General features: G+C 41.7%; 2 protein-coding genes across 9 annotated transcripts in view; both read left to right on the forward strand.

The window, feature by feature from the left end:
• The window catches only part of LOC115169783 (ras GTPase-activating protein nGAP), a 98,387-nt gene extending 82,597 nt beyond the window's left edge, over positions 1 to 15,790 (forward strand). For 4 of the 8 annotated variants that reach the window (XM_029725725.1, XM_029725726.1, XM_029725721.1 and 1 more), the window contains 6 exons: positions 3,898 to 4,097; positions 4,896 to 5,913; positions 6,087 to 6,230; positions 6,852 to 7,054; positions 7,373 to 7,460; positions 13,836 to 14,402. In XM_029725725.1, the coding sequence (XP_029581585.1) occupies positions 3,898 to 4,097; positions 4,896 to 5,913; positions 6,087 to 6,230; positions 6,852 to 7,054; positions 7,373 to 7,460; positions 13,836 to 14,027 (1,845 nt within the window). In that variant the 3' untranslated portion in view covers positions 14,028 to 14,402. Of the gene's footprint in view, positions 1 to 3,897; positions 4,098 to 4,895; positions 5,914 to 6,086; positions 6,231 to 6,851; positions 7,055 to 7,372; positions 7,461 to 13,835; positions 14,403 to 14,767 lie in introns of those variants that run through there. The other 4 variants (XM_029725722.1, XM_029725729.1, XM_029725723.1 and 1 more) reach the window with 4 other exon arrangements.
• Positions 15,791 to 16,685: 895 nt separating this feature from the next.
• The window catches only part of LOC115169789 (DEAH (Asp-Glu-Ala-His) box helicase 9), a 31,986-nt gene continuing 21,081 nt past the window's right edge, over positions 16,686 to 27,590 (forward strand). Inside the window, exons 1-6 of the mRNA XM_029725737.1 lie at positions 16,686 to 16,804; positions 17,320 to 17,447; positions 17,623 to 17,763; positions 26,759 to 26,882; positions 26,992 to 27,152; positions 27,311 to 27,459. Of these exons, the coding sequence (XP_029581597.1) occupies positions 16,687 to 16,804; positions 17,320 to 17,447; positions 17,623 to 17,763; positions 26,759 to 26,882; positions 26,992 to 27,152; positions 27,311 to 27,459 (821 nt within the window). The 5' untranslated portion in view covers position 16,686. The remainder of the gene's footprint in view (positions 16,805 to 17,319; positions 17,448 to 17,622; positions 17,764 to 26,758; positions 26,883 to 26,991; positions 27,153 to 27,310; positions 27,460 to 27,590) is intronic.

Here is a 27,590-nt window from a genome sequence, read left to right on the forward strand (position 1 = left end):
CACAACCCTGGTGTTGCAAACACCATGCTCTACCAACTGAGCTACGGGGAAGGCAGTTCACAACGTGCCAGGCGGCCCAAACTGCTGCATATACCCTGACTCTGCTTGCACAGAATGCAAGAGAAGTGACACAATTTCCCTAGTTAATATTGCCTGCTCACATGAATTTCTTTGAACTAAATATGCAGGTTTTAAAAAATATACTTGTGTATTAATTTTAAGAAAGGCATTGATGTTTATGGTGAGGTACATTGGTGCAACGACAGTGCTTTTTTGCGACTGCACTGTTAAATCATCACTTGTTTGGCAAAGTAGGCTGTTATTCGATGATAAATTAACAGGCACCGCAATGATTATTTGCAACGCAGGACAAGCTAGTTAAACTAGTAATATCATCAACCATGTGTAGTTAACTAGTGATTATGTTAAGATTTAATAGTTTTTTTATAAGATAAGTTTAATGCAAGCTAGAAACTTACCTTGGCTAATTGCAGCGCTCACGTAACAGGTGGTCAGCCTGCCACGCAGTGTCCTCGTGGTGTGCAATGTAAGCGGCCATAATCGGCGTCCAAAAATGCCGATTACCGATTGTTATGAAAACTTGAAATCGACCCTAATTAGTCGACCTCTACTTCACGGTGTGAACCACAGATGCGGAGATCATCCGTTCACCTACTCTGCATCTCACAAAGACAAGGCGGTTGGAACTAAAAATCTCAAATTCGGACTCATACAGACCAAAGGACAGACTTTCACCGGTCTAATTGCTTGTGTTTCTTGGCCCAAGTAAGTCTCTTCTTCTTATTGGTGTCCTTTAGTAGTGGTTTCGACACTGAAGGCCTGATTCACATTGTCTCTAAACAGTTGATGTTGAGATGTGTCTGTTACTTGAACTCTGAAGCATTTATTTGGGCTGCAATCTGATGTCCAGTTAACTCTAATGAACGTATCCTCTGCATCAAAGTTAACTCTGTGTCTTCCTTTCCTGTGACAGTCCTCATGAGAGCCAGTTTCATCATAGCGCTTGATGGTTTTTGCAACTGCACTGCAATAAATTTTCAAAGTTCTTGAAGTTTTCTGGTTTAACTGACCTTCATGTCAAAGTAATGATGGACTGTCGTTTCTCTTTATTTATATGAGTTGTTCTTGCCATAATATGGACTTGATTTTTTTACCAATTAGTAGGGCTATCTTCTGTATACCACCCCTACCTTGTCACAACAAAACTGATTGGCTCAAACAAATTAAGAAGGAAAGAAATTCCCCAAAATGTACTTTCAACACGGCACACCTGTTAATTGAAATGCATTCCAGGTGACGACCTCATGAAACTGGTTGAAAGAATGCCAAGAGTGTGCAACGCTGTCATCAAGGCAAAGTGTGGCTACTTTGAAGAATCTTAAATATAAAATTTATTTTTGGTTACTACATGATTCCTTATGTGTTATTTCATAGTTTTGATGTCTTCATTATTATTCTATAATGTAGAAAATAGTAAAAATAAAGAAAAACCCTTGAATGAGTAGGTGTGTCCAAACTTTTGACTGGTGTTGTACTTCTGTTAACAGATCGATCGCAAATGGCGCCCTATTCCCTTTATAGTGCACGACTTTTGACCAGAGTCCATGGGCTATTTAGTGAATAGGGTGCCATTTGGGACAGAACCATATCGTTTGTAAGCCTGAAGCAGAATGCTTGCTGTACTTTAATTACATGTTCAGGCTCCTAATTGTGCCCCTTGGTAGGTATATATGCAAGGCAAATGATGCCTTGCAGTGGTGTGTAGGGGGTTTGGGTCTACACATCTGGATGTGTGCTATCATTACGACAATTATCTTAATTTTCCTACTCTGTTCCACTACAGTATTTGCAGGCTTGTAGGGTAGTTTTATAGCAGCTATTCATCTAAAATAACACATTTATGATTCTGAAAAGTGCTGAATGTAATGGTTTTGTGGATTAAATGTGGGTAAATTGGTCTTAATTATGTAACTGAGCTATGATCTAATGATATCAAGCCTAATCTGCTTACACCACATTGATTTGACTTGCATATTAAGCCTCTCGTGGCTAAAGGGTTAGTGACTTATGAGAAGAGGAAAATGAATTATACAGTCCAGGATGGTTTTACCCCTAACGCTTTTCACTATGACGTTCCCTAAAAATGTAAATGTCGATTCTAGAAGTTAAAGCAGGTTAACGTCACTCACTCATTCTCTGCACCTGGCAACCACTCACCCTAACCCTAATCCTGCAAGGCTCCTACACTGTACTCTGAGTTTGTTAATTTATAAATGCATGTTTGATTATTTTACATGTTTACAGTGCCTTCAGAAAGTATTCTCACCCCTTCACATTTTATTACAGCCTGAATTATTTAAAATGGATTAAGTTGAGATTTTGTGTCACTGATCTACACACAATACCCCATAATGTCAAAGTGAAATTGTGTTTTTAGAAAAGTTTACAAATTATTTTAAAAGCTGAAATGTCTTGAGTCAATAAGTATTCAGCCACTTTATGGCAATCTTAACGAAGTTCACGATAAAAAAAATGCTTCACAAGTTGCATGGACTCTGTGTGCAATAATAGTGTTTAACATGATTTTTAAATGACTATCCCATCTCTGTACCCCACACATACAAATGATCTGTAAGGTCCCTCAGTCGAGCAGGTAATTTCAGGCACAAATTCAATCACAAAGACCAGGGAGGTTTTCCAATGGTTCGCAAAGAAGAGCACCTATTGGTAGATGTGTTTTTTTTTTTTTTAAGCAGACATTGAATATTCCTTTGAGCATGGTGAAATTATTAATTACACTTTGGATGGTGTATCAATACACCCAGTCACAAAGAAAAATACTGGCACCCTTCTTAGTTGATGGAGAGGAATTAAATAATTCAGAGATTTAAAACAGTTAGAGTTTAATAGCTGTTATAGGAGATAACTAAGGATGGATCAACAACATTGTAGTTACTCCACAATACTAACAAAAATGACAGAGAAAATATGTAAAAATGTTCTAAAACATGCATCCTGTTTGCAATAAGGCACTGAAGTATTACTGCAAAAAATGTGGCAAAGAAATTAACTTCATGTCCTGAATACAAAGTGTTATGTTTGGGGCAAATCCAACACATCACTGAGGACCTCTCTTCATATTTTCAAGCATGGTGTTAGCTGCATCATGTTATTGGTATGCTTGTCATCGGCAAGTACAAGGGAGTTTTTTTAAGATAAAAACAAACAGACTAGGTTCAGTCTGCTTTCCAACAGACACTGGGAGACAAATTCACCTTTCAGCAGGACAATTACCTAAAACACAAGGCCAAATATACACTGGAGTTGCGTACCAAGACAACGTTGAATGTTCCTGAGTGGCCTAGTTACAGTTTCGACTTAGAAAAAGTAAAGTGGTGTGAATACTTTCTGAAGGAACTGTATGTTTATTCTTCTGTGAACCCTAGTTTTTTACAGTATTCATTTCAATACTCCCTACATCTTATTCTTACCTCACAACCTTCTGCATTAGTTTGCCCTTGATGCATGTTTTTTGTGTTTGGAATGGCTGTTATTTAGTGGCATGTGTTGTTTTTATTTTTTTTACCCCAAATTTATTCATTTCCTTATGTTTTCTCCTCAATTTTTTTCTGCCTCTACTGTCCCCACCCCTCCCTCCTTTTCCACTCCACCCTTCTACTCTGCCTGACACACACTGTGTCTCCATGGTTACACTGTCCCGACAACACCAATGCATTATGGTGCTTCTCATTGCCAACCAACCAACAAACCAACCTGCCAATCCTCTGTCCTCCAAACCTTCTGCCATCCTCATTCCACAATTCTGGGTGACGTGGCCTGGTGCTGCTGCCTTCGTCATGGTAACGTGCAACCCAGGGTGAAAATTCCTTCCTGCAGGCGACCGTAGCCAAGCTGGGCCCCCTGCCTCGCATCCTGGGGGACATAGCCCGCTCTCTGTCCAGCCCCACACCCATCCAGCAGCAGCTCCGACGCTTCCAGGACAACAGCTCCTCACACAATATCAGCGGCAGCGTCTCTTCAGGCCTGCAGAGGATATTCGAAGATCCAGCCGACAGGTAGGACTCCAAATGGTCACAACCGCTGCAACTATATTGCCAATCACCACCCAGCTATGCATGGTCTAATTCTGTGGTGTAGTTCTGGCTGTAGTTCTTTTCAAAGGCTGTTTCGTCTGGTGATTTTGTGCCAGTTAATCTGGACATTCAGCTTTCATACATAAAGTTGAGAGATGTTGGTATATGCTCATGCAGTTTATATGGATAGGTTGTTTTATGGTGCATTGATTTGGGAGATGACTCACTGCTAGGATCTTTATAAATAAAACTGCAGCTAGAGACTTTCCATTTTTAGCGGCTGAAGAGGTAATGAGGGAATCTGAGATGGACCTTTTTCCAGCTTTAAAGTGGATCGGAGTAAATATTTGTGCTAAAGGAACATTGAGATAAACTTGAAAGGAAAAGAAGGTTGGCTGCATTTCACCTGTGTCCCTAATGGCACTCTAGCCCTGGCATAGGGAATAGACAACCCTGTTCCAGGAGAACCGCAGGTAGTGCAGGGTTTTGTCCCAACTAGGCACCAAACTGGGCTACTTAGTTTATTGATCAGTTCATTGATTGCCTAAATTCAACACACCTAGTCTTTCAGGTAGGTTAAATCAAAAACATGAAGTGCCTGCGGCACTCCAAAACCAGGGTTGCCTACCCCTGCCCTAGGCATATATAGTGCACTAATTTTGACCAGACCCCTATGGGCCCTGTTCAAAGTAGTTAACTACACAGGGAATAGGATGCCATTTTGGACTGGTACTAGTTTTGGTTTCAGAACTCTCTGTTAATGTGTTGTGTGTTTTGCAGTGAGGTTCGCAGCATCAAGTCTCCAGTCCAGGAGCATGTTATGGACGGCCTTCACCGGGGGAAGAACCCTCTCCTGGGCCAGCAGTCGTCCGCCCACAGCATGAGCTTCTCGGACAAGGAGGAGAGAGAGAACCTTCTGCCCAATGGACGCAGCATCTCCCTGGTGGACCTCCAGGACTCTCACATGGTCCAGAGTGGCCAGGGACCCCTCCCTCTCCACGAAACTCCACCCAGGCTGAGCAGGGTGGGCTCCCAGGTCTCTATTGGACACCCCCACCAGGCTACCACCCCACAGTCACACCAAGCCCTACACCAGAAGCCCTCGTTACGGGACAACCTCCCCCAGAGTGCGCCGCAGGTGCGTCGGCCCCTACACCCATCCCTCACCCAGCAGAGGAGCCTCCAGCCCCTCTCTTTCCAGAACCCTGTCTATCACCTTAGCAACCTGACACAACAACAACAACACACAACAGTACACTCCACAACACACTCGGGCCACTCCCACTCAGTGCACTCCCTTCAGCCGGGCTCCAGCTCAGAGAACCTGAGCACCGATAGCTCCCGCAGCCACAGCAACTCGGAGGTTGAGTTCGGAGGCGGGAACCAGGGGGGGAAGGGGGGCAGGGTCCCGTCCAATAGCAGCCTGGAGGAGTTCAGCCAGCGGAGCACGCAGAGCGGGGACTGCTCCACGCCGCGCCGCCACACCCTGCCGGACCACCAGGGAGGGGCCCACGCGGTGGCAGTGCCCAGGCAGAACAGCACGGGCACAGCCCACATCGTGAGGGTGGAGCAGCAGAGCCGCAGCGGGGGGAGTGGTGGGGCCCGGACGCCCCACTCCCTGCCACACAGCGCATCTCTGTGCAGCAGCAGCTCCATCAACACGGAGCCCATGCCTATCCCCATCCAGGCCCAGCCAGGTGCAGGCACTGGAGGCCACTCACACCAGCAGGCCACCTGCTCCATGGAGAGCCCTGTGCCCCCCGTCAGGAGCGTGGCCAAGCAGCAGACACCACACCAGGTACTGGTCTGGCATACAGAACTACACTTAGATACACAAGCTCAGCTCGACACCCCTATATATTATGTTGTTATAGGATAAATCTCTCCGAAATAAGGTGTGGCCAGTCGTGTTGGCCACTCAGGGTAGATTTGATTGACATCTCGGTATCTGTGGTGATGGTGGTGGTGCAGGTGGCGTCGCCAGTAGAGCCAGTCACCATGTCACCAGTAGAGAGGACAGCAGCGTGGGTGCTGAATAACGGCCAGTACGAGGACGAGGAGGAGCAGGCGGCCCCAGCAGATCAGAGCAGCCAGGACAGCAGGAACGCAGAGAAGGTAAAGAGTCAGCCAGAGTCACAGCCAATGAAGGTTTGATGGCCAAAACATGTCCACGTTTTAAAGTTATATTTGCTAGTGCTGGCTGTCTGCTTCATTACCAAGTCCCACACATGAGCCTGCTAATTAAATCAAATCAAACTGTCACATGCGCCGAATACAAGTGTAGATTTTACCGTAAAACGCTTACTTACAAGCCCTTAACCAACAGTGCCGTTCAAGAAGAAGAAAATATTTACCAAGTAGACAAAAATAAATAATAATAATAAAAAGTAACACAATAAGAATAACGAGGCTATGTACGGGGGGCACCGGTACTGAGTCAGTGTGCGGGGGTACAGGCTAGTTGATGTAATCTGTACATGTAGGTGGGGGCGAAGTGACTATGCATAAGTAACAAACAAGCAAACAGCGAGTAGCAGCAGTGTACAAAAGGGAGGGGTGTCAATGTAAATTGTCCGGTCGCGATTTTATGAATTGTTCAGCAGTCTTATGGCTTTGAGGTAGAGTGTAGGCAGACAGGGGTTGGCTTTGTCTTAGGCATGACTAACACGATCATCCCCTCCCACTCTATCTTCCCATCTATCTCTCTTTCTCTGTCTCTCGCCTCTCTCCCTCCAGTATGAACAGGAGATCTCCAAGCTGAAGGAGCGCCTGCGGGTGTCTAGTCTGTGTCTGGAGGAGTACGAGAGACGTCTGCTGGCCCAGGAGCAGCAGATGCAGAAACTGCTGATGGAGTACAAGGCCCGCCTGGAGGACAGCGAGGAGAGGCTGCGGCGGCAGCAGGAGGAGAAGGACAATCAGATGAAGAGCATCATCTGCAGGTAGGCATTACTAGGCACCCTCTGGATGATTTTGCTGACAAGAAGGAGCATGTGCTTCAGTCATAATTCCTGTGAATGAATGATTAAACTAACTAACAAATGAATGAAAGCAAAATCACAGATTGACTGCTTAATGGCATGCTTCTAGTTGCTTGTATATCTGTGTCCCAAATGGCACCCTATTCCCTATATAGTGCAGTACTTTTGACCAGGGTCCACAGGGTTCTGGTCAGAGATGGGGTTCAATTTGAAATGCAACCTATGTCCCCCCCTTTTGATGTGTATTTGCCTGAGGTGGCTATGCTCTGTCACTCACAGGTTAATGGCTGTAGAGGAGGAGCTGAAGAGAGACCATGCAGAGATGCAGGCTGTCATAGACGCCAAGCAGAAGATTATTGATGCACAGGTATAGTAACAGAACACACTGCACACAGATTTTGTCTGTACTCTACCTGGGCTGGGCGTTTAAATAATACAAATACTTAAAACCGTACAGGTCCATTCAGTTCCATCCCCTTACAAATAATATTCTACTCTCCATGGAAACAGATTCATTTAGTCTTATGGGCTGTCCACACCACGAATGCCAACTATATTGATAAAAAAAAATCTAAATCGCTCTAGTTCAAGTAGACAGGAGTGTTCACACTACAACGATAACTACAAAAGAGCAATCGTTTGGATCACTTTCTGAGTGATTTTTTTTCCCCCCTCTGACAATAACACATTGACAACCAATCCAAAACGTGTTCTATTGAAGCGTTCTTGGTTCTAAGTGCGTGAAGTTGCTTGGACAGAAGAGAAGGCAGAGCGCATGGTAAACTTGCCTGATATCGGACGATTTGGGAGAATGATGATCCACGACTGACAGCGCATATTAGTATGAGACGGCTATATTTTCCGATGGTATCTGTTAACACTGACAAAATACTCGCTGTGACAGGCCTGCTAATGTGTTTCTGGACCTTGTGAACTGTAGAGAAAATACCTATTACTGATCCAAGTGGTTGCCTATTCAGGCCCAGTCTAGATTATTATTATTATTCCGGAATGAAACATTCAAAACACAGGGATTTTCATCTGCTAGCAGCTGAAATATTGTATTGCAAGCTGGCAAGTAAGTATTTTGTGCAAATGTGGGATATGATGAAAAGCGTATTCATAAAAAACATATTAACAAGAATGCAATCATTTGTCTTTAGTGAGAATAGCGAAAATCTGTGTTTTTCTTTTTTAGAATCAAACATTATTAGACATGCCACAAATCACCATGTACATCTCTCATTTAATTGGGCCTAGTAAATAGATATGTATTTCAAGTTTAGCAATATCATAGGCAGCGCTATTTTATAATAGCGGTATGCAGTTGAATTTAACAGCTGATCTTTTACTTTGATGTAGGCCTAAATTACACGTTTTTATTGATATGTGCACAAGTACAGTGAAATGGCTTTCTTGCGTGCTCTTTCCTAATAATGCAGTAATGAATATTAGTAGTATTATAAAACATTTATAAAAAAGTAAAGTACAACCAAAACACACAAGAAATGTAGAACTGTAAGTACTGTAATTGCATTTGTTTTTGTAGCCTCCCCTACAATGTTTCAGAATTCACAGGCAGTCCATCATTTTAGGTTAGGGGGAAAAAGTCAATATAAAACATTGTTGAATTCAAACGTTCTGCTGACAGGTCTACAACAATTTGCTATTGTTTTCTCGAACAGAAACTGGCACAGTCCTTTTCCAGGTACAGCATAAATGACTGCTAAAGATTTAAACATTCTGCCAACACAGTAAATAGACTGGTAGCTTATGTCAAATATTTGACAGTACAAGGTGTCAAAAGCTCCAATGCTTACCACAGTTGTCAAGTTGGCTGGATGTCCTTTGGTTGGAGGACCATTCTTGACACACACAGAAACTGTTGAGCATGAAAACCCAGCAGTGTTGCAGTTCTTTACACAAACAGGTTCACCTGGCACCTACTATCATACCCTGTTCAAAGGCACTTACAGTGGGGGAAAAAAGTATTTGATCCCCTGCCGATTTTGTACGTTTGCCCACTGATAAAGAAAGGATCAGCCTATAATTTTAATGGTAGGTTTATTTAAACAGTGAGAGACAGAATAACAACAACAAAAATCTAGAAAACACATGTCAAAAAGTTTATAAAATGATTTGCATTTTAATGGGGGAAATAAGTATTTGACCCCTTTGCAAAACATGACTTAGTACTTGGTGGCAAAACCCTTGTTGGCAATCACAGAGGTCAGATGTTTCTTGTAGTTGGCCACCAGGTTTGCACACATCTCAGGAGGGATTTTGTCCCACTCCTCTTTGCAGATCAGCAGGGGATCAAATACTTTTTTCCCCACTGTACATATTTTGTCTTGCCCATTCACCCTCTGAATGGCACACATACACAATCCATGTCTCAACTGTCTCAAGGGTTACAAATCCTTTAACCTGTCTCCTCCCCTTCATCTACACTGATTTGAAGTGGATTTAACAAGTGACATCAATAAAGGATCATAGCTTTCACCTGGATTCACCTGGTCAGTCTGTCATGGCAGGATGTTTTGTACACTGTGTACAGTATATACCATGGCAGGACATAGAAACCCAATAATCTATTGATAAACTAAATATAGCCTAGCCCATAGCCCTAAATGTTTTGATAATTTGGCCACTAAAGTGGCCAAATAATGTTTTAAAAATTTTGCACATTTAATCTGCTTGACAACAGGTGTAGAGCCTAACTGGCATACATAGGCTGCATGTCAGTTTAAAGTTTGGGGAAGATCATTTTCCCCATTTAAAAATGCACCTTTATAAAAAATAAAAAAAAGCATTACATGCCATGCATAATCGCATTTGTGGTCACTTTTGAGAATGTTCCATTACCAGGAAAACACCATTCACGCTTATAGCCTACTGCAGTGTGCGCATTGCTGCGCTTATAATGTGAAGAAATATCCTAATAGTTTAACAACATTTTAAGCTGAACATTCTCATCTTTTGCATTAGATGCATTGCTTGAAACAGGTTTTTTGACGCTAGTGGATGTATTAATTTGGGATATTTCACATCCCACAACTGTCCCAGACTATGTTTGGAATATTTATTTCTTGCACAGAATAGAGTAGGTTAACTTTTGTACTATGGGGTATAGTAGATTGACATAGGCTAGTGCTTTTGTTGTTTGTTAGGCCTACTCATCTTGTTGGCTGACAAAAAATACATGTGGACAGTTCTTCCAACATCTTCAATATGCACCTCGGAATTGTATAAAGGCCTGATTGGTAGAGTGCTGCAGAGATGGCTGTCATTCTGGAAGGTTCTCCCATCTTCACAGAGGAACTCTGGAGCTCTGTGAGAGTGACCACTGGGTTCTTGGTCACCAGGTTCTTGGTCACCTCCCTGACCAAGGCCTTTCTCTCCCGATTGCTCAGTTTGGCTAGGCGGCCATCTCTAGGAAGAGTCTTGGTGGTTCCAAACTTCTTCCATTTAAGGATGACGGAGGCCACTGTGTTCTTGGGGAAACTAGGCACCACTCAATGCTGCAGACATTTTTTGGTACCCTTCCCCAGATCTGTGCCTCGACACAATCCTATCTCGGAGCTCTATGGACGATTCCTTCGACCTCATGGCTTGGTTTTTGCTTTGACGTGCACTGTCAACTGTGGGACCTTATATAGACAGGTGTGTGCCTTTCCAAATCATGTCCAATCAATTGAATTTACCACAGGTGGACACCAATCAAGTTGTAGAAACATCTCAAGGATGATGAATGGAAACATGATGCACCTGAGCTCAATTTCGAGTCTCATAGCAAAGGGTCTGAATACTTATGTAAATAATATAAACCAGTTTTTTTTATTTTTACTGTTTTTGTTAAATGTCTGCTCAGTCCACATGCCCACACACTCTATACACATAATGTATACAATAACTATTTATTTATACTATGATCCTCCTGTTATATGGAATGCCCACCGCCCTCATGTCATTTCTGTTTAAATGTTTTACTTGGTTCTTCAATGACAGACGGAACAGTTAAGGTTAGGTTTGACTATACAAGTAAAATCCAACATACCCCATGGAATGGCTACGGGCTCCCTGATGGGGAGAAAAAAGCATATGGTTCTTGAACATATGGTTCTTGAACACCTAAGAGATTGTCCGTAGATGTATTTTTAAATTTTTTAACAAGAGTTGCATAAAAAAAAAGGAGAAATGGAATATTTTAAAGAGCAGCTGGGTTGGAGAGGCCTATGCTGCCACCTACTGTAGTAACAGCAAAGGTGTAGGCAGTCTGATAAATAAGAAAACACAATTTCCCCTTATCCCAGCATATCGACCAAGAAGGCCATTTTATAATGTTGCATTGTATCTTTTTTCTTTTTTTTCTTAATTTTTTTTATACCCCTTTTTTCTCCCCAATTTTGTGATATCCAATTGGTAGTAGTTAGTCTTGTCTCATCGCTGCAACTCCCGCACGGACTCGGGAGAGGCGAAGGTCGAGAGCCATGCATCCTCCGAAACACAACCCAACCTAGCCGCACTGCTTCTTGACACAATGCACATCCAACCCGGAAACCAGCCGCACCAATGTGTCGGAGGAAACACCGTACACCTGGCGACCTGGTCAGCGTGCACTGCGCCCGGCCCGACACAGGAGTCGCTAGTGCGCGATGAGACAAGGATATCCCTGCCGGCCAAACCTTCCCTAATTGTGCGCCGCCCCATGGGCCTCCCGGTCGCGGCCTGCTGCGACAGAGCAAGGGCTCGAACCCGTTGAATTGTATCTTGAAGTGAAAGTACTGTTCCCAACTACAAAATACCAAAAAAAAATTCTCGAAGTAATTGAAGTTATAAAAGAACTGGCTACATTTTTAATTATTCAATTATTTATCTCAATTATTTATTGGATGAAAAAAGTATTGATTTTGTGATATCGGATCATTCTCCAGTGTCATGCTTAATTACACCAATAGAAGATAAGTTTAGAGAAAGAATTGGAGAATGAACAGAGTGGATCTACTGGACCTGAATTTTATTAAATATGTGATTTCTTTTTTGTTTACAATCTTAGAAAAAGCCCATAAAAAATCTTTACAAGGTAAAGAGTAAAATACAATTTCTAAACTTAAGCAGAAATACTGTGTTTTACTTCTTAAGAGAGCCAACAACTACAGGTTAAACACTAATAAAGCATACTACTTAATGGCAAATAAACCTGGTCAAAATCTCACAGCTCTCACAAAATGAATACATGGAAAACCAGTTATAATTTTAAAAGATAAAGCTACAAAGGCAGTAATGAGAAACAACAATGTGATTTAATGACTATTTCTACCAGTTTCTATGAAAATGTATACAAATCAGAATTAAACAGTGGGACGGATCCTATAGCCGCCTTAGACTCAACAAATCGGAAGCAACTATCAGCGGACAAAAACAGAGATCGCCCAAGAAGAAATATTAGATACTGTTAAAACATTTGCATGGAGAAAAGCACCAGAAATGGATGGCTTTCCCATAGAAATCTATTCAACATTTTGAGACAAAGTAGCCCCCCTATTTACACAAATGACAACAGATATGTCTCTTACTTCAGTGCTTCCTAGTTCCATGTATCAAACAGTTATTTAAAATTATATAAAAACCAGGAAAATCTGGAGGGTCCCCTGCTGATTATAGACCATAAATGTAATAAATTGTGACCAAAAAATTATAACAAAGCTTATAAGCAATAAAATTGCAAAGTATTAACAGACTTGATACACATCAATCAAACAGGGTTTTATAAAAAATATACACTTACAAATACAATAACGTTTCAGTTTAATACAATATGCAAAAAACAATATATACAGTTGAAGTCGGAAGTTTACATACACTTAGGTTGGAGTCATTAAAACTTGTTTTTCAACCACTCCACAAATTTCTTGTTAACAAACTATAGTTTTGGCAAGTCGGTTAGGACATCTACTTTGTGCATGACACAAGTAATTTTTCCAACAATTGTTTACAGACAGATTATTTCACTTATAATTCACTGTATCACAATTCCAGTGGGTCAGAAGTTTACATACACTAAGTTGACTGTGCCTTTTAAACAGCTTGGAAAATTCCAGAAAAGGATGTCATGGCTTTAGAAGCTTCTGATAGGCTAATTGACATAATTTGAGTCAATTGGAGGTGTACCTGTGGATATATTTCAATGCCTATATTTCAAGTACTATTCACATGGAATTTGGAGGGGGATGAAGTTCTTTTGCTCTGCATTGGAGCGGAGAACCTGTTGACTTTATCACTATGTTCCACTGAGTTACAGGTCAATAAAGCAACAGAGGTAATCCAAGCAGGCAAGTAATACAGTCAGTCCTCTGGTTTTGGGAAATGCTGTCAAGCCTTGAATGAGCGCAACCACACTTGACACTCATTCCTGCCTCCCTGCCAAAAAAGTCCTTATTCCTGTGCAGACTAGAGGTCGTTGTTGTTTGGTATTGCTTTTGAAATTAGATTTGTTTTCCCCATCAGTCAGAATACAAATGTAGAACATAATCTAATACATGTTCATTACTTTTGTAGGTATACTACGCCCCTACTGCTACAATTCATGTTTCTCCATATCTGATGTCGATCTAATCTCAGACACAGTGGCTCTCATAGTTAAAAATAAACAATGTTATAGTATAAGAAAGTATGTTTTGAATCAGGGCTGGAAATATGAAGCCGTTACATTCAGATGTGTTCACTATTTCTGTCTCTACAGGACTGTCTCTACAGGACTGTCTCTACAGGACTGTCTCTACAAGTTGCACTCTTAGCAGATGATGTATCTGTTATCCCTTGCCCTCCTAATTTAGCTACCGTCACTCCCAAAACCCTTCTCCCCTTCCCTCCTCTCCCACAGTTCTGCAGGAACAGTGCCATGACCTGGCTAGATGAGGTTGCCCATGGCTAGAGACAAAACATTATTATGTTGCTGATTACAAGGAGGGCATACTGAGTCTGTTTTCCGTCTTCTAGGAGGGGAAACAATCAAGTATATCATACAGGACAGTTCAGTCCCAAGGGTTATGCATATAATTGGGATTTCAGTTATTTTCTTCCTTTTTTTTAAAGATAGTTGAATACAAATAATCCTCGTGTGTTTACACAATATAAATTGACAGTAGTTTTCAGTTAAAAGTGATGCCACTTGACATATAGGCTCTGTGAATGGTATACGAATAGATATCTAAAATAGTTTCTTTTTTTCAAACAATCATGATTTGCTTTTACCTCCCTTATCTCACATCATTTGCTCACATTGTATATAGTCTTATTTTTTTTTCTACTGTATTATTGACTGTATGTTGTTTACTCCATGTGTAACTCTGTGTTGTTGTATGTTGTCGAACTGCTTTGCTTTATCTTGGCCAGGTCGCAATTGTAAATGAGAACTTGTTCTCAACTTGCCTACCTGGTTAAATAAAGGTGAAAAAAAAAAAAAAAATGCTTGGATATGAGTTTTTAGTTTTATCTATAATTTTGGCTGCTAAACAAAAAATAGGTATTTCAGACTTTGCTTGTGATATTTGAATTTCACCATCTACAGAGTAGTAGTCATCCTTCAGATTACCCTGCTAATCTATTCTCCACTGTAAAGTGAATGCTTTCCTCACTCAGTCCCTCCCTCTTCCCCTCTCTTTCTCTCTTCAGGAGAAGAGGATAAGCTCTCTGGATGCAGCCAACTCTCGGCTGATGAGTGCCCTGACACAGGTGAAGGAGCGCTATGGCATGCAGAATCTGCGCAACGGCCTCTCGCCAACCAACCCCACAAAACTGTCGATCACTGAGAACGGAGAGTTTAAAAACAGCAGCTGCTGATTGTTAGTCAGACACCATGAGATGGTGTGATGGTGGTCACACTCTCTCCCCATGCACACAGGCCAAGGACCTGTCTCTCTCTTGACTGTATGTACTATACATCTACAAGGAATGTCTAGATATTAATGTATATAACTTATATCTTGTATTGGTTGTGTACAGAGATGATACTGGAAAGACGGGTCATTTGAAGACTGAAACAGGGGGGATCAACTGTTGTCATAAAATAGTTAATTGGTGTTTTATAAATTACATGATTATTCCCATATGCAGACATGCAGTTTCTCTAAGATATATATTGAGGAGATGTACATATCATAAAGTGGGTTTGTTTTAAATAAATAGCTAAAAGCACATACTGAGCAATTATATCTCTTAAAACATATTGTCAAAATAGGAGTGGAAGGGCAAAATAAACCAAAAACAGTTTTATGCACACTGTTATTCAAACCCTACTTTTTTATATTTTTTAACTTCTGTTTATGTTGTCTTGAACTAGGGGTTGAATTGGTTTTGATTAGCTGATTTTGAGTATATTGTGACTGCTGCTTGCCCATTATTAGCTGAAACCATAGGTCTTTGAGTTCAGGTTCTTAAGGCCAAATGGATCTTCAAATATGTTGTCTCGCTTCACCACCTTGTCACAGAATAGCAAATTGTATTTATTTCTGTACCACCGACTGTCAAGCCTTCAAAATCCCAAAAGAAGACCCTCATGACTTTGTACAATTTCATGTCAATAACTACTGTTTAAAAGAGTGTTGTTCCCCTCATATGAACTGGTTTATGTCAATGTTTGCATATCTGTCCTTGTTGAATGTTGTGTAGAATAAAAGCTGCCTATAATTTTGTGGATATTTTGCATTTATGTGAATTGTATATGGTTTGTAATTCAACTACATTGCTAAAGCACATTTTTTTTTATGGAGTTGTTACATAATTAGCCCCTTTTATAAAGATTATTTGGTTGTTGTTACTTTGGAAGATGTGACTTAATAAGTGAACCACAGTTAGTAGAACGGGGCATGTGGAACATACTTGTAAGCTTGATGAGAGGGCCTCAATGACAGATGGAAAGTGGCAGATCTACGCCTAGTCTCCCTAGTCAGATAGGTTGCCTCCCACATGAACAGTGTTCCAGCATAAACTGTGTGCAGTTGTGCTGTTGCCCTAGATCTGGGATTTCCATAGACTAGAGCAGTGGCTCCCAACCTCTTTCGGTTAGTGTACCACCAACTGAATTTTGCTCTACCCAGAGTACCACCACCTGTGCATTTTAACAGTAATGCTTCTAACACACCGACAGCATCATTGTGTAAAATAGTATGCAGCAGCATATAGATATGTATGCAACAAAAGTTCAACATTCACCTTCTGCTACCATTTCTGTCAAGCCGGCTACGCATACAGTTTGACGCATACGTTCGATAAATCCAACGTATGCACCACACCGAATGCTCTGCAACGCAATGCTGCATAGCAAACGCAGTTTTTCATTGGAAATGAATGTAATTCTGGTTTACTAAAATGCAATGACGGTGTGATGGAAGTGTCAGTCTGTGGTCAGATGAAACTTCTCAAGTCCACGCTGTGGATAGGCTTAAGTACCCCCAGGGATCCTTACCCCTGGTTGGGAACCACTGGACTAGAGCCAGGTGTCTGGGGAGATCTTTGCATGACACCGAGAACCTAGATAGCGGCCTACCGCCAGGGGGCGCTTGCTGTTTGGCTCCAGTGCGTCCTAGCCACGCATGCGCCCAAAGTCCAGGCCTGACCGTCTCGTGCCCCAGTGCTATCATGTCTGCTGTCTGAATGGTTTGCATTTGCTAGCCGGCTCGTTTGAAAAAGTATCTGGTGGAGGTCGAGTGGGTAAGATAAGCAAAGTGAAAGTTGTGTGAAGTGTATTTAGCTTGCTGGTCATGTCCATAATTTCATTGCAACATTGGCTAGTACAGAACTGAAGATTGAGCTTCTAGACGAGCTAACGTTTACCGTCTACCGTTAGCTAGCTTCCTGAATTAGCTAGCAGCTTGTATACCTTTCAGCTTACGTAAGCCAAGCCGAATAGCTAGATTTGTTTTGTCTGACCTAGCTAACTGTGCATGCATTTTTAGATAATATTACGGCCAGTTAGGACTTGTAAATGCCTCGAAAATATTGCATTTAGCCAGTGTCCACGCTCATGTCGTGTAGCTTTAGCTTGCCAATACAATAGCAGATCACGGCGTTATCGTTAGTCAACTAGCTAACTAAGAAGGAAAAAAACGACCTAGCTAACTAAGCTAGCATCCTGAGCTTGGTTTTTCTGGTGTTTTCAAAATTATTGAATCATTGATACAATGCAGTTGCTCTGAGTAAAGTCGATGAATCTCTGATCCCAACAGAGATTTACAAATCCGCCATGGCGGACATCAAGAACTTCCTGTATGCTTGGTGTGGGAAGAAGAAACTAACACCCAGCTATGACATTCGAGCCGCTGGAAACAAAAACCGACAGAAGTTTCTGTGTGAGGTCAGTTGAATTCTTTCAAATATGTCTATCTGCAAGCATCCGGTAAATAACAGAAGTAGCTTTTAATATATATATATATATATATATATATATATATATATATATATATATATATATATATATATATATATATAAATATATAAATAAATAAAATATTTGTTATTCCTCTTCCAAGGTTCGTATTGAGGGATTCAACTACACTGGAATGGGAAACTCCACCAATAAGAAGGATGCCCAGGCAAATGCTGCTAGAGACTTTGTCAATTATCTTGTCCGAGTTGGAGAAATGAATGCAGCAGAAGTCCCAGCCCTTGGGGTCAGTTATAACAATTTCACCCAATAGGTTATCAGTAAAACGACAGTGCAAAGCGATTAATTTGGCTGCTGGGGAACAAGAAGACCCACAGCTCCGCTAAATTCATTGACAACTTCTTGCCGTTTTCTATGGATTGTTAATTAAATCAATGTGAACTATTTGGTTATATTATCATCGCCTCTTGAAGAACATTTTAAGAACTACACATTTCTGATTATTCCATGCAAAACAATTGCGCATAGTGCTAAATATCATCAGTTATACTGCAAGTAACTACATACTTTTCATTATCAGTAAACATCAATTGATCATGTAAAATTCATATATGTGAGCATAGCCTCACGATATCTCTCAACATTGGCCACCATTAATTGGATATTTCATTGATATAAAATTACAGTGAACTATACCTGATAAGTGTGAGTGGTTTAGGTTAATTTCCCATCCTTTGTGGGCGCAGCCTGTCAAGCAGCAGAAGGGCACATTGGCTGATGTACTGTTGGCTAATAATGTTTCCGTTACAAGCTATCGGTAGAAACTTTGTACAGTTGGCTAAACATAGTGGTAAGTATACCTAATGTACTTTTTATCCAACCAACGTAAGCCTATTTAGCGAAGTTAGCTAACATTATCCCCTTATCAACATTTGTTTAATCACGATTGCTACTGACAGACATGATATGCTACATTTAAGTGATAATGCCGGGGAAGCTAGTGTTTGGAGGATATATTGGCACGGGTGTTGTTGGCACGGTTTTCTAATATATCCTCCAAGCATCGGCTTCACTTTTATACAACGGGTTACCTACATATTCAAATAATGATTGCCATATTTTCATTTAAACCGTTGTTTTGATAAATGTATTCATACTAGAGGTCGACCGATTAATCGGTAATTGGTATTTTTGGACACTGATTTGCCGATGTATTTATTTTAATTTTTTTTATTTAACGAGGCAAGTCAGTTAAGAACACATTCTTATTTTCAATGACGGCCTAGGAATGGTGGGTTAACTGCCTTTTTCAGGGGCAGAATGACAGATTTTTACCTGGTCAGCTCGGGGATTCGTTTTTGCAACTAGTCCAACGCTCTAACCCACCTGCCTTACATTGCACTCCACGAGGAGCCTGCATGGCAGGCTGACTACCTGTTACGCGAGGGCAGCAAGAAGCCAAGGTAAGTTGCTAGCTAGCATTAAACTTATCTTATAAAAAAACGATCAATCTTAACTAGTGATTATGTTAACTACACATGGTTGATGATATTACTAGTTTATCTAACGTGTCCTGCGTTGCATATAATCGTTGCGGTGCCTGTTAATTTCTCATCGAATCACAGCCTACTTCGACAAACGGGTGATGATTTAACAAGTGCATTTGCAAAAAAAAGCACTGTCGTTGCACCAATGTACCTAACCATAAACATCAATGCCTTTCTTTAAAATCAATACACAAGTATATATTTTTAAACCTGCATATTTAGTTAATGTTGCCTGCTAACACGACTTTCTTTTAACTAAGGAAATGGAGTTCTCTTGAGTTCCGTGCAAGCAGTCAGGGTATATGCAGCAGTTTGGGCCGCCGGGCTCATTGCGAACTGTGTGAAGTCCATTTATTCCTAACAAGGGCCGTAATTAATTTGCCAGAATTGTGCATAATTATGTCATAACATTGAAGGTTGTACAATGTAACAGCAATATTTAGACTTAGGGACGCCATCCATTAGATAAAATACGTAACGGTTCCGTATTTCACTGAAGGAATAAACTTTTTGTTTTCGAAATCATAGTTTCCGGATTCGACAATTGTAATAACCAAAGGCTCGTATTTCTGTGTGTTATTATGTTAGAATTAAGTCTATGATTTGATAGAGCAGTCTGACTGAGCGATGGTAGGCACCAGCAGGCTCGTAAGCATTCATTCAAACAGCACTTTCCTGCGTTTACCAGCAGCTCTTTGCAATGCTTCAAGAATTGTGCTGTTTATGACTTCGAGCCTGTCAACTCCCGAGATTAGGCTGGTGTAACCAATGTGAAATGGCTAGCTAGTTAGCGGGGTGTGCGCTAATAGCGTTTCAAACATCACTCGCTCTGAGACTTAGAGTAGTTGTTCCCCTTGCTCTGCATGGGTAACGCTGCTTCAAGGGTGGCTGTTGTCAATGTGTTCCTTGTTCGAGCCCAGGTAGGAGTGAGGAGAGGAACACTGGCAATACTAAAGTGCCTATAAGAACATCCAAAAGTCAAAGGTATATGAAATACAAATCGTATAGAGAGAAATAGTCCTATAATTCCTAGAATAACTACAACCTAAAACTTCTTACCTGGGAATATTGAAGACTCATGTTAAAAGGAGCCACCAGCTTTCATATGTTCCCATGTTCTGAGCAAGGAACTTAAATGTTTGCTTTTTTACATGGCACATATTGCTCTTTTACTTTCTTCTCCAACACTTTGTTTTTGCATTATTTAAACCAAATTGAACATGTTTCATTATTCATTTGAGGCTAAATTGATTTTATTGATGTATTATATTAAGTTAAAGTAAGTGTTCATTCAGTATAGTAATTGTCATTATTACAAATGCATATAAAAAATCGTCCGATTAATCTGTATCGGCTTTTTTAGGTCCTCCAATAATCGGTATCGGCGTTGAAAAATCATGATCGGTCGACCTCTAATTCATACCATTTCATCCTTAGACCCAACATAAATCTAGGGTTGTTACCCAAGCCGGCTGGTCGTTCTATCGGTTCGGTTGCCAGAGATGAGACCCAGTCGTTCAGTCTTTTTATTCTGTATCTATGGGCGTGACCTAATCGTTCGTTCTAAATGTTCCATTACCATACTGGCTAGCAACGTTCTTATCACTTGCTAGCTAGCCAACTGCGGCTGACTTACAGTCATGTCAAACAGTGCAGCCAGAATAACAACAGTAGCTTTTTTAACATCATAGATTTAGCCGGTGGTAACTAATGCAATAGACGCCGGATGGAATGTGGTTTTAACCAACCAGCATTCAGGATTAGACCCACCTGTTGTATAATGATTGATGGACCACGTCAAATTGACTAGCTAGCTAATAACATCACGTTAATATGGCTAGTTAACCAGCTAACTTTCAGGGGACTCGATGGCTAACGTTATATCTAAATATTGTTTGATTTGCTTGCCATCTATAGTGGTGATGACAGAAGTCTGACTGACAACTTTGCCAGGAAGATGACTTGCCAATGTCAAGCTCTTTCCAAAAAAGCCTTATCTTTGACTCGTTGTTTGCTTAGCTGGCAACATGCCAAATGGATAGGCGTGCTCTGCTTCTAGCTCCTATGCAACTTTGCAGCATTTAGTTTTTTGTTATTACATACAGCCGGAAATAACTTTTGGATATCAGAGCGGCGGTAACTCACCAGCATTACGACCAGGAATACAACTTTCCCAAATTGGATCCTTTGATCGTACCCCCAAAGGCAATTTAACTTATCCCAGAGGCTGCTCCAAGACGCCGCCGGCGGAGAACAGATATTCGAAGTGTATTTCTAGTCCGACTCCGAAGGCGTGCACAGCATCCACCGCTTCCGAGTATATTACTCGCTAATTTTCAGTCTTTGGACAATAAAGTAGACAAGCTCGGGGCGAGGATCTCATTCTAGAGAGACATCAGGGGCTGTAATATACTCTGTTTCATGGAATCATGGCTCTCCTGATATATTGTCCCCGTCCATACAGCCAGCTGGGTTCTCAATACATCGCGCAGACAGAAATGTATTTGTTTAACCTTTACTTAATTGGGCAAGTCAGTTAAGAACAAATTGTTATTTACAGTGAGGGCCTACCCCTGCCAAACCCGGACGACACTGGGCCAACTGTGCGCCCCAAAGCCGATACCCCCAAAGCCGATACCACAACGTCCCTCAAGGAACTACACTGGACTTTGTGCAAACTGGAAACTGAAAGCACGAACCACCGCATTTAACCATGGCAAGGTGACTGGAAATATGGCAGAATACAAACTAGTTATTCCCTCCGTAAGGCAATCAAACAGGAAAAATGTCAGTACAGATTCAAAGTGCAATTCAACGGCTCAGACCCAAGATGTATGTGGCAGGGTCTACAGACAATCACTGATAACAAAGGGAAAACCAGCCACTTCGCAGACACCGTCTTGCTCCCGGACAAGCTAAACATCTTCGCCCGTTTTTAGGATTACACAGGGCCACTGACGCGGCTCCCGAGGACTATGGGCTCTCGTTCTCCGTGACCTACGTTAGTAAGACATTTTAAATGTGTTAACCCTTGTAAGGCTTCCGGCCTGGACGGCATCCCTAGCCGCGTCCTCAGTGCATGCGCAGACCACCTGGCTGGAGTGTTTACGAACATATTCAATCTCTCCCTATCCCAGTTTGTTGTCCCCACTTGCTTCAAGATGTCCACCACTGTTCCTGTATCCAAGAAAGCAAAGGTAACTGAACTAAATTACAATCACCCCGTATCACTCACTTCTGTCATCATGAAGTGCTTTTTGCATACCGGCCCAATAGATCCACAGACGATGCAATCGCACTGCACACTGCCCTATCCCATCTGGACAAGAGGAATACCTGTGTAAGAATGCTGTTCATTGACTATAGCTCAGCCTTCAACGCCATAGTATCCTCCAAGCTCATTATTAACCTCTCTGGGCTAGGTGGGACGCGCAGCCAGTGGAATCCCGTGGCGCGATATTCAAATACCTTAGAAATGCTATTACTTCAATTTCTCAAACATATGACTATTTTACACCATTTTAAAGACAAGACTCTCGTTAATCTAACCACACTGTCCGATTTCAAAAAGGCTTTACAACGAAAGCAAAACATTAGATTATGTCAGCAGAGTACCCAGCCAGAAATAATCAGACACCCATTTTTCAAGCTAGCATATAATGTCACAAAAACCAAAACCACAGCTAAATGCAGCACTAACCTTTGATAATCTTCATCAGATGACACTCCTAGGACATTATGTTATACAATACATACATGTTCAATCAAGTTCATATTTATATAAAAAAAACAGCTTTTTACATTAGCATGTGACTAGCATTCCCACCGAACACTTCCGGTGAATTTACTAAATTACTCACGATAAACGTTCACAAAAAACATAATTATTTTAAGAATTATAGATACAGAACTCCTTTATGCAATCACTATGTTCGATTTTAAAATAGCTTTTCGGTGAAAGCACATTTTGCAATATTCTGAGTAGATAGCCTGGCCATCACAGGCTAGCTAATTTGACACCCACCAAGTTTGGTACTCACCAAACTCAGATTTACTATAAGAAAAATTGGATTACCTTTGCTGTTCTTCGTCAGAATGCACTCCCAGGACTTCTACTTCAATAACAAATATTGGTTTGGTTCCAAATAATCCATAGTTATATCCAAATAGCGGCCTTTTGTTCGTGCGTTCAAGACACTATCCAAAGGGTGACGCGCCCGGCGCGTTTCGTGACAAAAAAATTCCAAATATTCCATTACCGTACTTCGAAGCATGTCAAATGCTGTTTAAAATCAATTTTTATGCGATTTTTCTCGTAAAAAAAGCGATAATATTCCGACCGGGAAACCCTGTTTTCGTTCAAAGACTGAAAATGAAAACATGGAGTCGTCTCGTGCACGCGCGCCCCAGTCTCATTGTTCTCAGATCGACCACTTACCAAATGCGCTACTGTTTTTCAGCCATGGCCTGCAAAGTCATCATTCAACGTTCTGGCGCCTTCTGAGAGCCTATGGGAGCGTTAGAAAATGTCACGATATGCCAGAGATCCCCTGTTTTGGATAGAGATGATCAAGAAGGCCAAGATATGGTCAGAGAGGGCGCTTCCTGTTTGGAATCTTCTCAGGTTTTGGCCTGCCAAATGAGTTCTGTTATACTCACAGACACCATTCAAACAGTTTTAGAAACTTTAGGGTGTTTTCTATCCAAATCAAACAATTATATGCATATTCTAGTTACTGGGCAGGAGTAGTAACCAGATTAAATCGGGTACGTTTTTTTATCCGGCCGTGCAAATACTGCCCCCTATCCCCAACAGGTTAAGCTCGGGGCCCTGGGTCTGAACCCCGCCCTGTGCAACTGGGTCTTGGACTTCCTGATGGGCTGCCCCCAGGTGGGAAGGTAGGGAACAACACCTCCACTTTGCTGATCCTCAACACAAGGGTGCGTGCTCAGCCCCCTCCTGTACTCCCTGTTCACCCATGACTACGTGGCCACGTATGCCTCCAACTCAATCAAGTTTGCAGACGACACAACAGTTGTAGGCCTGATTACCAACAATGACGAGACAGCCTACAGGAAGGAGGTGAGCACCCTGGCGGAGTGGTGCCAGGAAAATAACCTCTCCCTCAACGTCATCAAAACGAAGGAGCTGATTGTGGACTTCAGGAAACAGCAGAGCGAGCGCGCCCCTATTCACATTGATGGTGCCGCAGTGAAGGTGAAAAGCTTCAAGTTCCTCGGCGTACACAACACCGACGATCTGAAATGGTCCACCCACCCAGACAGTGTGTTGAAGAAGTTGCAACAGCATCTCTTCAACCTCAGGAGGCTGAAGAAATTCAGCTTGGCCCCTAAAACGCTCACAAACATCGATAAAGCAAGGTCAGTTCAAGTGCATCAAAGCTGGGACCGAAAGACTGGAAAAACTGCAATCTCAAGGCCATCAGACTGTTAAATTGCCATCACTAGCCGGCTACAACCCGGTTACTCAACCCTGCACCTTAGAGGAAGATGCCCTATATACATTGACATGGAATCACTGGTCACTTTAATGTTTACATACTGCTTTACTAATTTCATATGTATATAATATATTCTATTCTACTGTATTTTAGTCAATGCCACTCCGACATTGCTCGTCCTAATATTTATATATTTAACTCCATTATTTTTCTTTCGATTTGTGTGTTTTGTGAATTGTTAGATATTGCTGCACTGTTTGAGCTAGGAACACATGCTTTTCGCTACACCCGCAATAGCATCTGCTAAATATGTGACCAATAAAATTTGATTCAAGTGACTCTCACTTATCTGAAATAACATGATCAATTGATATTTACTGTTAATGAAAAGCATGGAGTTACTTGCTGTATAACTCTAATAGAGCTAAAACGAATAGTCGGAAATGTGTTGCTAGTAGTTCTGACTATGCTCCTCAAGAGGTGCTGATATTAACAAATGGTTCTAACATTTATTTAACAATCCCTTGAACAGCACATACAGTTGTGGCCAAAAGTTTTGAGAATGACACAAATATTCATTTTCACAGTCTGCTGCCTCAGTTTGTATCATGGCAATTTGCATATACTCCAGAATGTTATGAAGAGTGATCAGATGAATTGCAATTAATTGCAAAGTCCCTCTTTGCCATGCAAAATAAATGAATCCCAAAAACATTTCCACTGCATTTCAGCCCTGCCACAAAAGGACCAGCTGACATGTCAGTGATTCTCTCATTAACACAGGTATGAGTGTTGACGAGGACAAGGCTGGAGATAACTCTGTCATGCTGATTTGAGTTCGAATAACAGACTGGAAGCTTCAAAAGGAGGGTGGTGCTTGGAATCATTGTGCTTCCTCTGTCAATCATGGTTACCTGCAAGGAAAAATGTGCTGTCATCATTGCTTTGCACAAAAAGGGCTTCACAGGCAAGGATACTGCTGCCAGTAAGATTGCACCTAAATCAACCATTCATCAGATCATCAAGAACTTCAAGGAGAGCGGTTCAATTGTTGTGAAGAAGGCTTCAGGGCGCCCAAGAAAGTCCAGCAAGTGCCAGGACCGTCTCCTCCTAAAGTTGATTCAGCTGCAGGATTGGGGCACCACCAGTACAGAGCTTGCTCAGTAATGGCAGCAGGCAGGTGTGAGTGCATCTGCACGCACAGTGAGGCGAAGACTTTTGGAGGATGGCCTGGTGTCAAGAAGGGCAACAAAGAAGCCACTTCTTTCCAGGAAAAACATCAGGGACAGACTGATATTCTGCAAAAGGTACAGGGATTGGACTGCTGAGGACTGGGGTAAAGTCATTATCTCTGAATCCCCTTTCCGATTGTTTGGGGCATCCGGAAAAAAGCTTGTCCGGAGAAGACAAGGTGAGCGCTACCATCAGTCCTGTGTCATGCCAACAGTAAAGCATCCTGAGACCATTCATGTTTGGGGGGGCTTCTCAGCCAAGGGAGTGGGCTCACTCACAATTTTGTCTAAGAACACAGCCATGAATAAAGAATGGTACCAACACATCCTCCGAGAGCAACTTCTCCCAACCATCCAGGAACAGTTTGGTGACGAACAATGCCTTTTCCAGCATGATGGAGCACATTGCACAAAGGCAAAAGTGATAACTAAGTGGCTCGGGGAACAAAACATCAATATTTTGGGTCCATGGCCAGGAAACTCCCCAGACCTTAATCCCATTGAGAACTTGTGGTCAATCCTCAAGAGGCAGGTGGACAAACAGAAACCCACAAATTCTGACAATCTCCAAGCATTGATTATGCAAGAATGGGCTGCCACCAGTCAGGATGTGGCCCAGAAGTTAATTGACAGCATGCCGGGGCGGATTGCAGACGTCTTGAAAAAGGTCAACACTGCAAATATTGACTCTGCATCAACTTCATGTAATTGTCAATAAAAGCCTTTGACACTTATGAAATGCTTGTAATTATACTTCAGTATTCCATAGTAACGTCTGACAAAAATATCTAAAGCCACTGAAGCAGCAAACTTTGTGGAAATTAATATTTGTGTCATTCTCAAAACTTTTGGCCACGACTGTAATTGTCAATGTTTTTACCGGAGCAATGGATCTCCTTGCCACCCAGCAGCCAAATTGAACGCGCTGCACTATTTTTTACATTTTATTGATAACGAACCATACTTTTTATCATCCAAGATAATAAAAAATGGTGATGGACATGTTATTACCGTATTAAACATTATTTTCCTATTAATAGGCAAGTGGACCTGACTTCAGTGTGCCTGACTGTGGAGGAGGGGTTGATGGAGGGAATGCTAGCTTTGGAAGTCTTCCTCCAAGTGGACCTATCCCTCCTCACCTGGTTGTTAAAGCTGAGCAAGGTACTTGGTTAACTACACCAAATGCTTGTAGGTCTGTACACAGTCTATGTTCTGTTAACTACATTCCCATGGTGTCATAACTTATCTCGTTGTTTAACTTTTGCTTCAGTGAATGCACCTTCTGCGCCAGTCCCAGGTGTCACTGGTTTGGGATATTCGGGCGGTAGCGGTGATTATTCCGGAGGTGGCGCAAACAGCAATGCTCCGTGGGATCGTGGGGCTAATCTAAAGGACTATTACTCAAAGAGGGATGAGCAGGAGGCACAGGCGGTAGGACCTGTCAATTCACTATTTTTACAAGGCATTATTTCATATCCATTAGTTGTCTTTATGCTGAATTATATTTAATCTAAGAAATGCATTTGTAGTAATTCAGTCTTCACACATGCCTAATTTGAACCTTTGAAGTGTTTATTTTCCCCATCAAGACTCTGGAGTCTGAGGAGGTAGATCTGAACGCAGGACTCCATGGCAACTGGACTTTAGAGAACGCCAAGGCCCGTCTGAACCAGTTTTTCCAGAAGGAGAAGAATCAAACAGATTACAAATACAGCCAAGTTGGGCCTGACCACAACAGGTCAGGATGATGGGAAAAGATTTTGGCCTGGAAGTTGATCAGTTAGCCTGGTGGAACCAGCCTGAACTCTGGTAACGCAGCGACCAGGCTGGTTCCAATAGGAGATTTTCCATAGATTCATTTATATTATC

The sequence above is a fragment of the Salmo trutta genome, chromosome 31, assembly GCF_901001165.1.
Source record: "Salmo trutta chromosome 31, fSalTru1.1, whole genome shotgun sequence".
Taxonomy (NCBI): Eukaryota; Metazoa; Chordata; class Actinopteri; order Salmoniformes; family Salmonidae; genus Salmo; species Salmo trutta.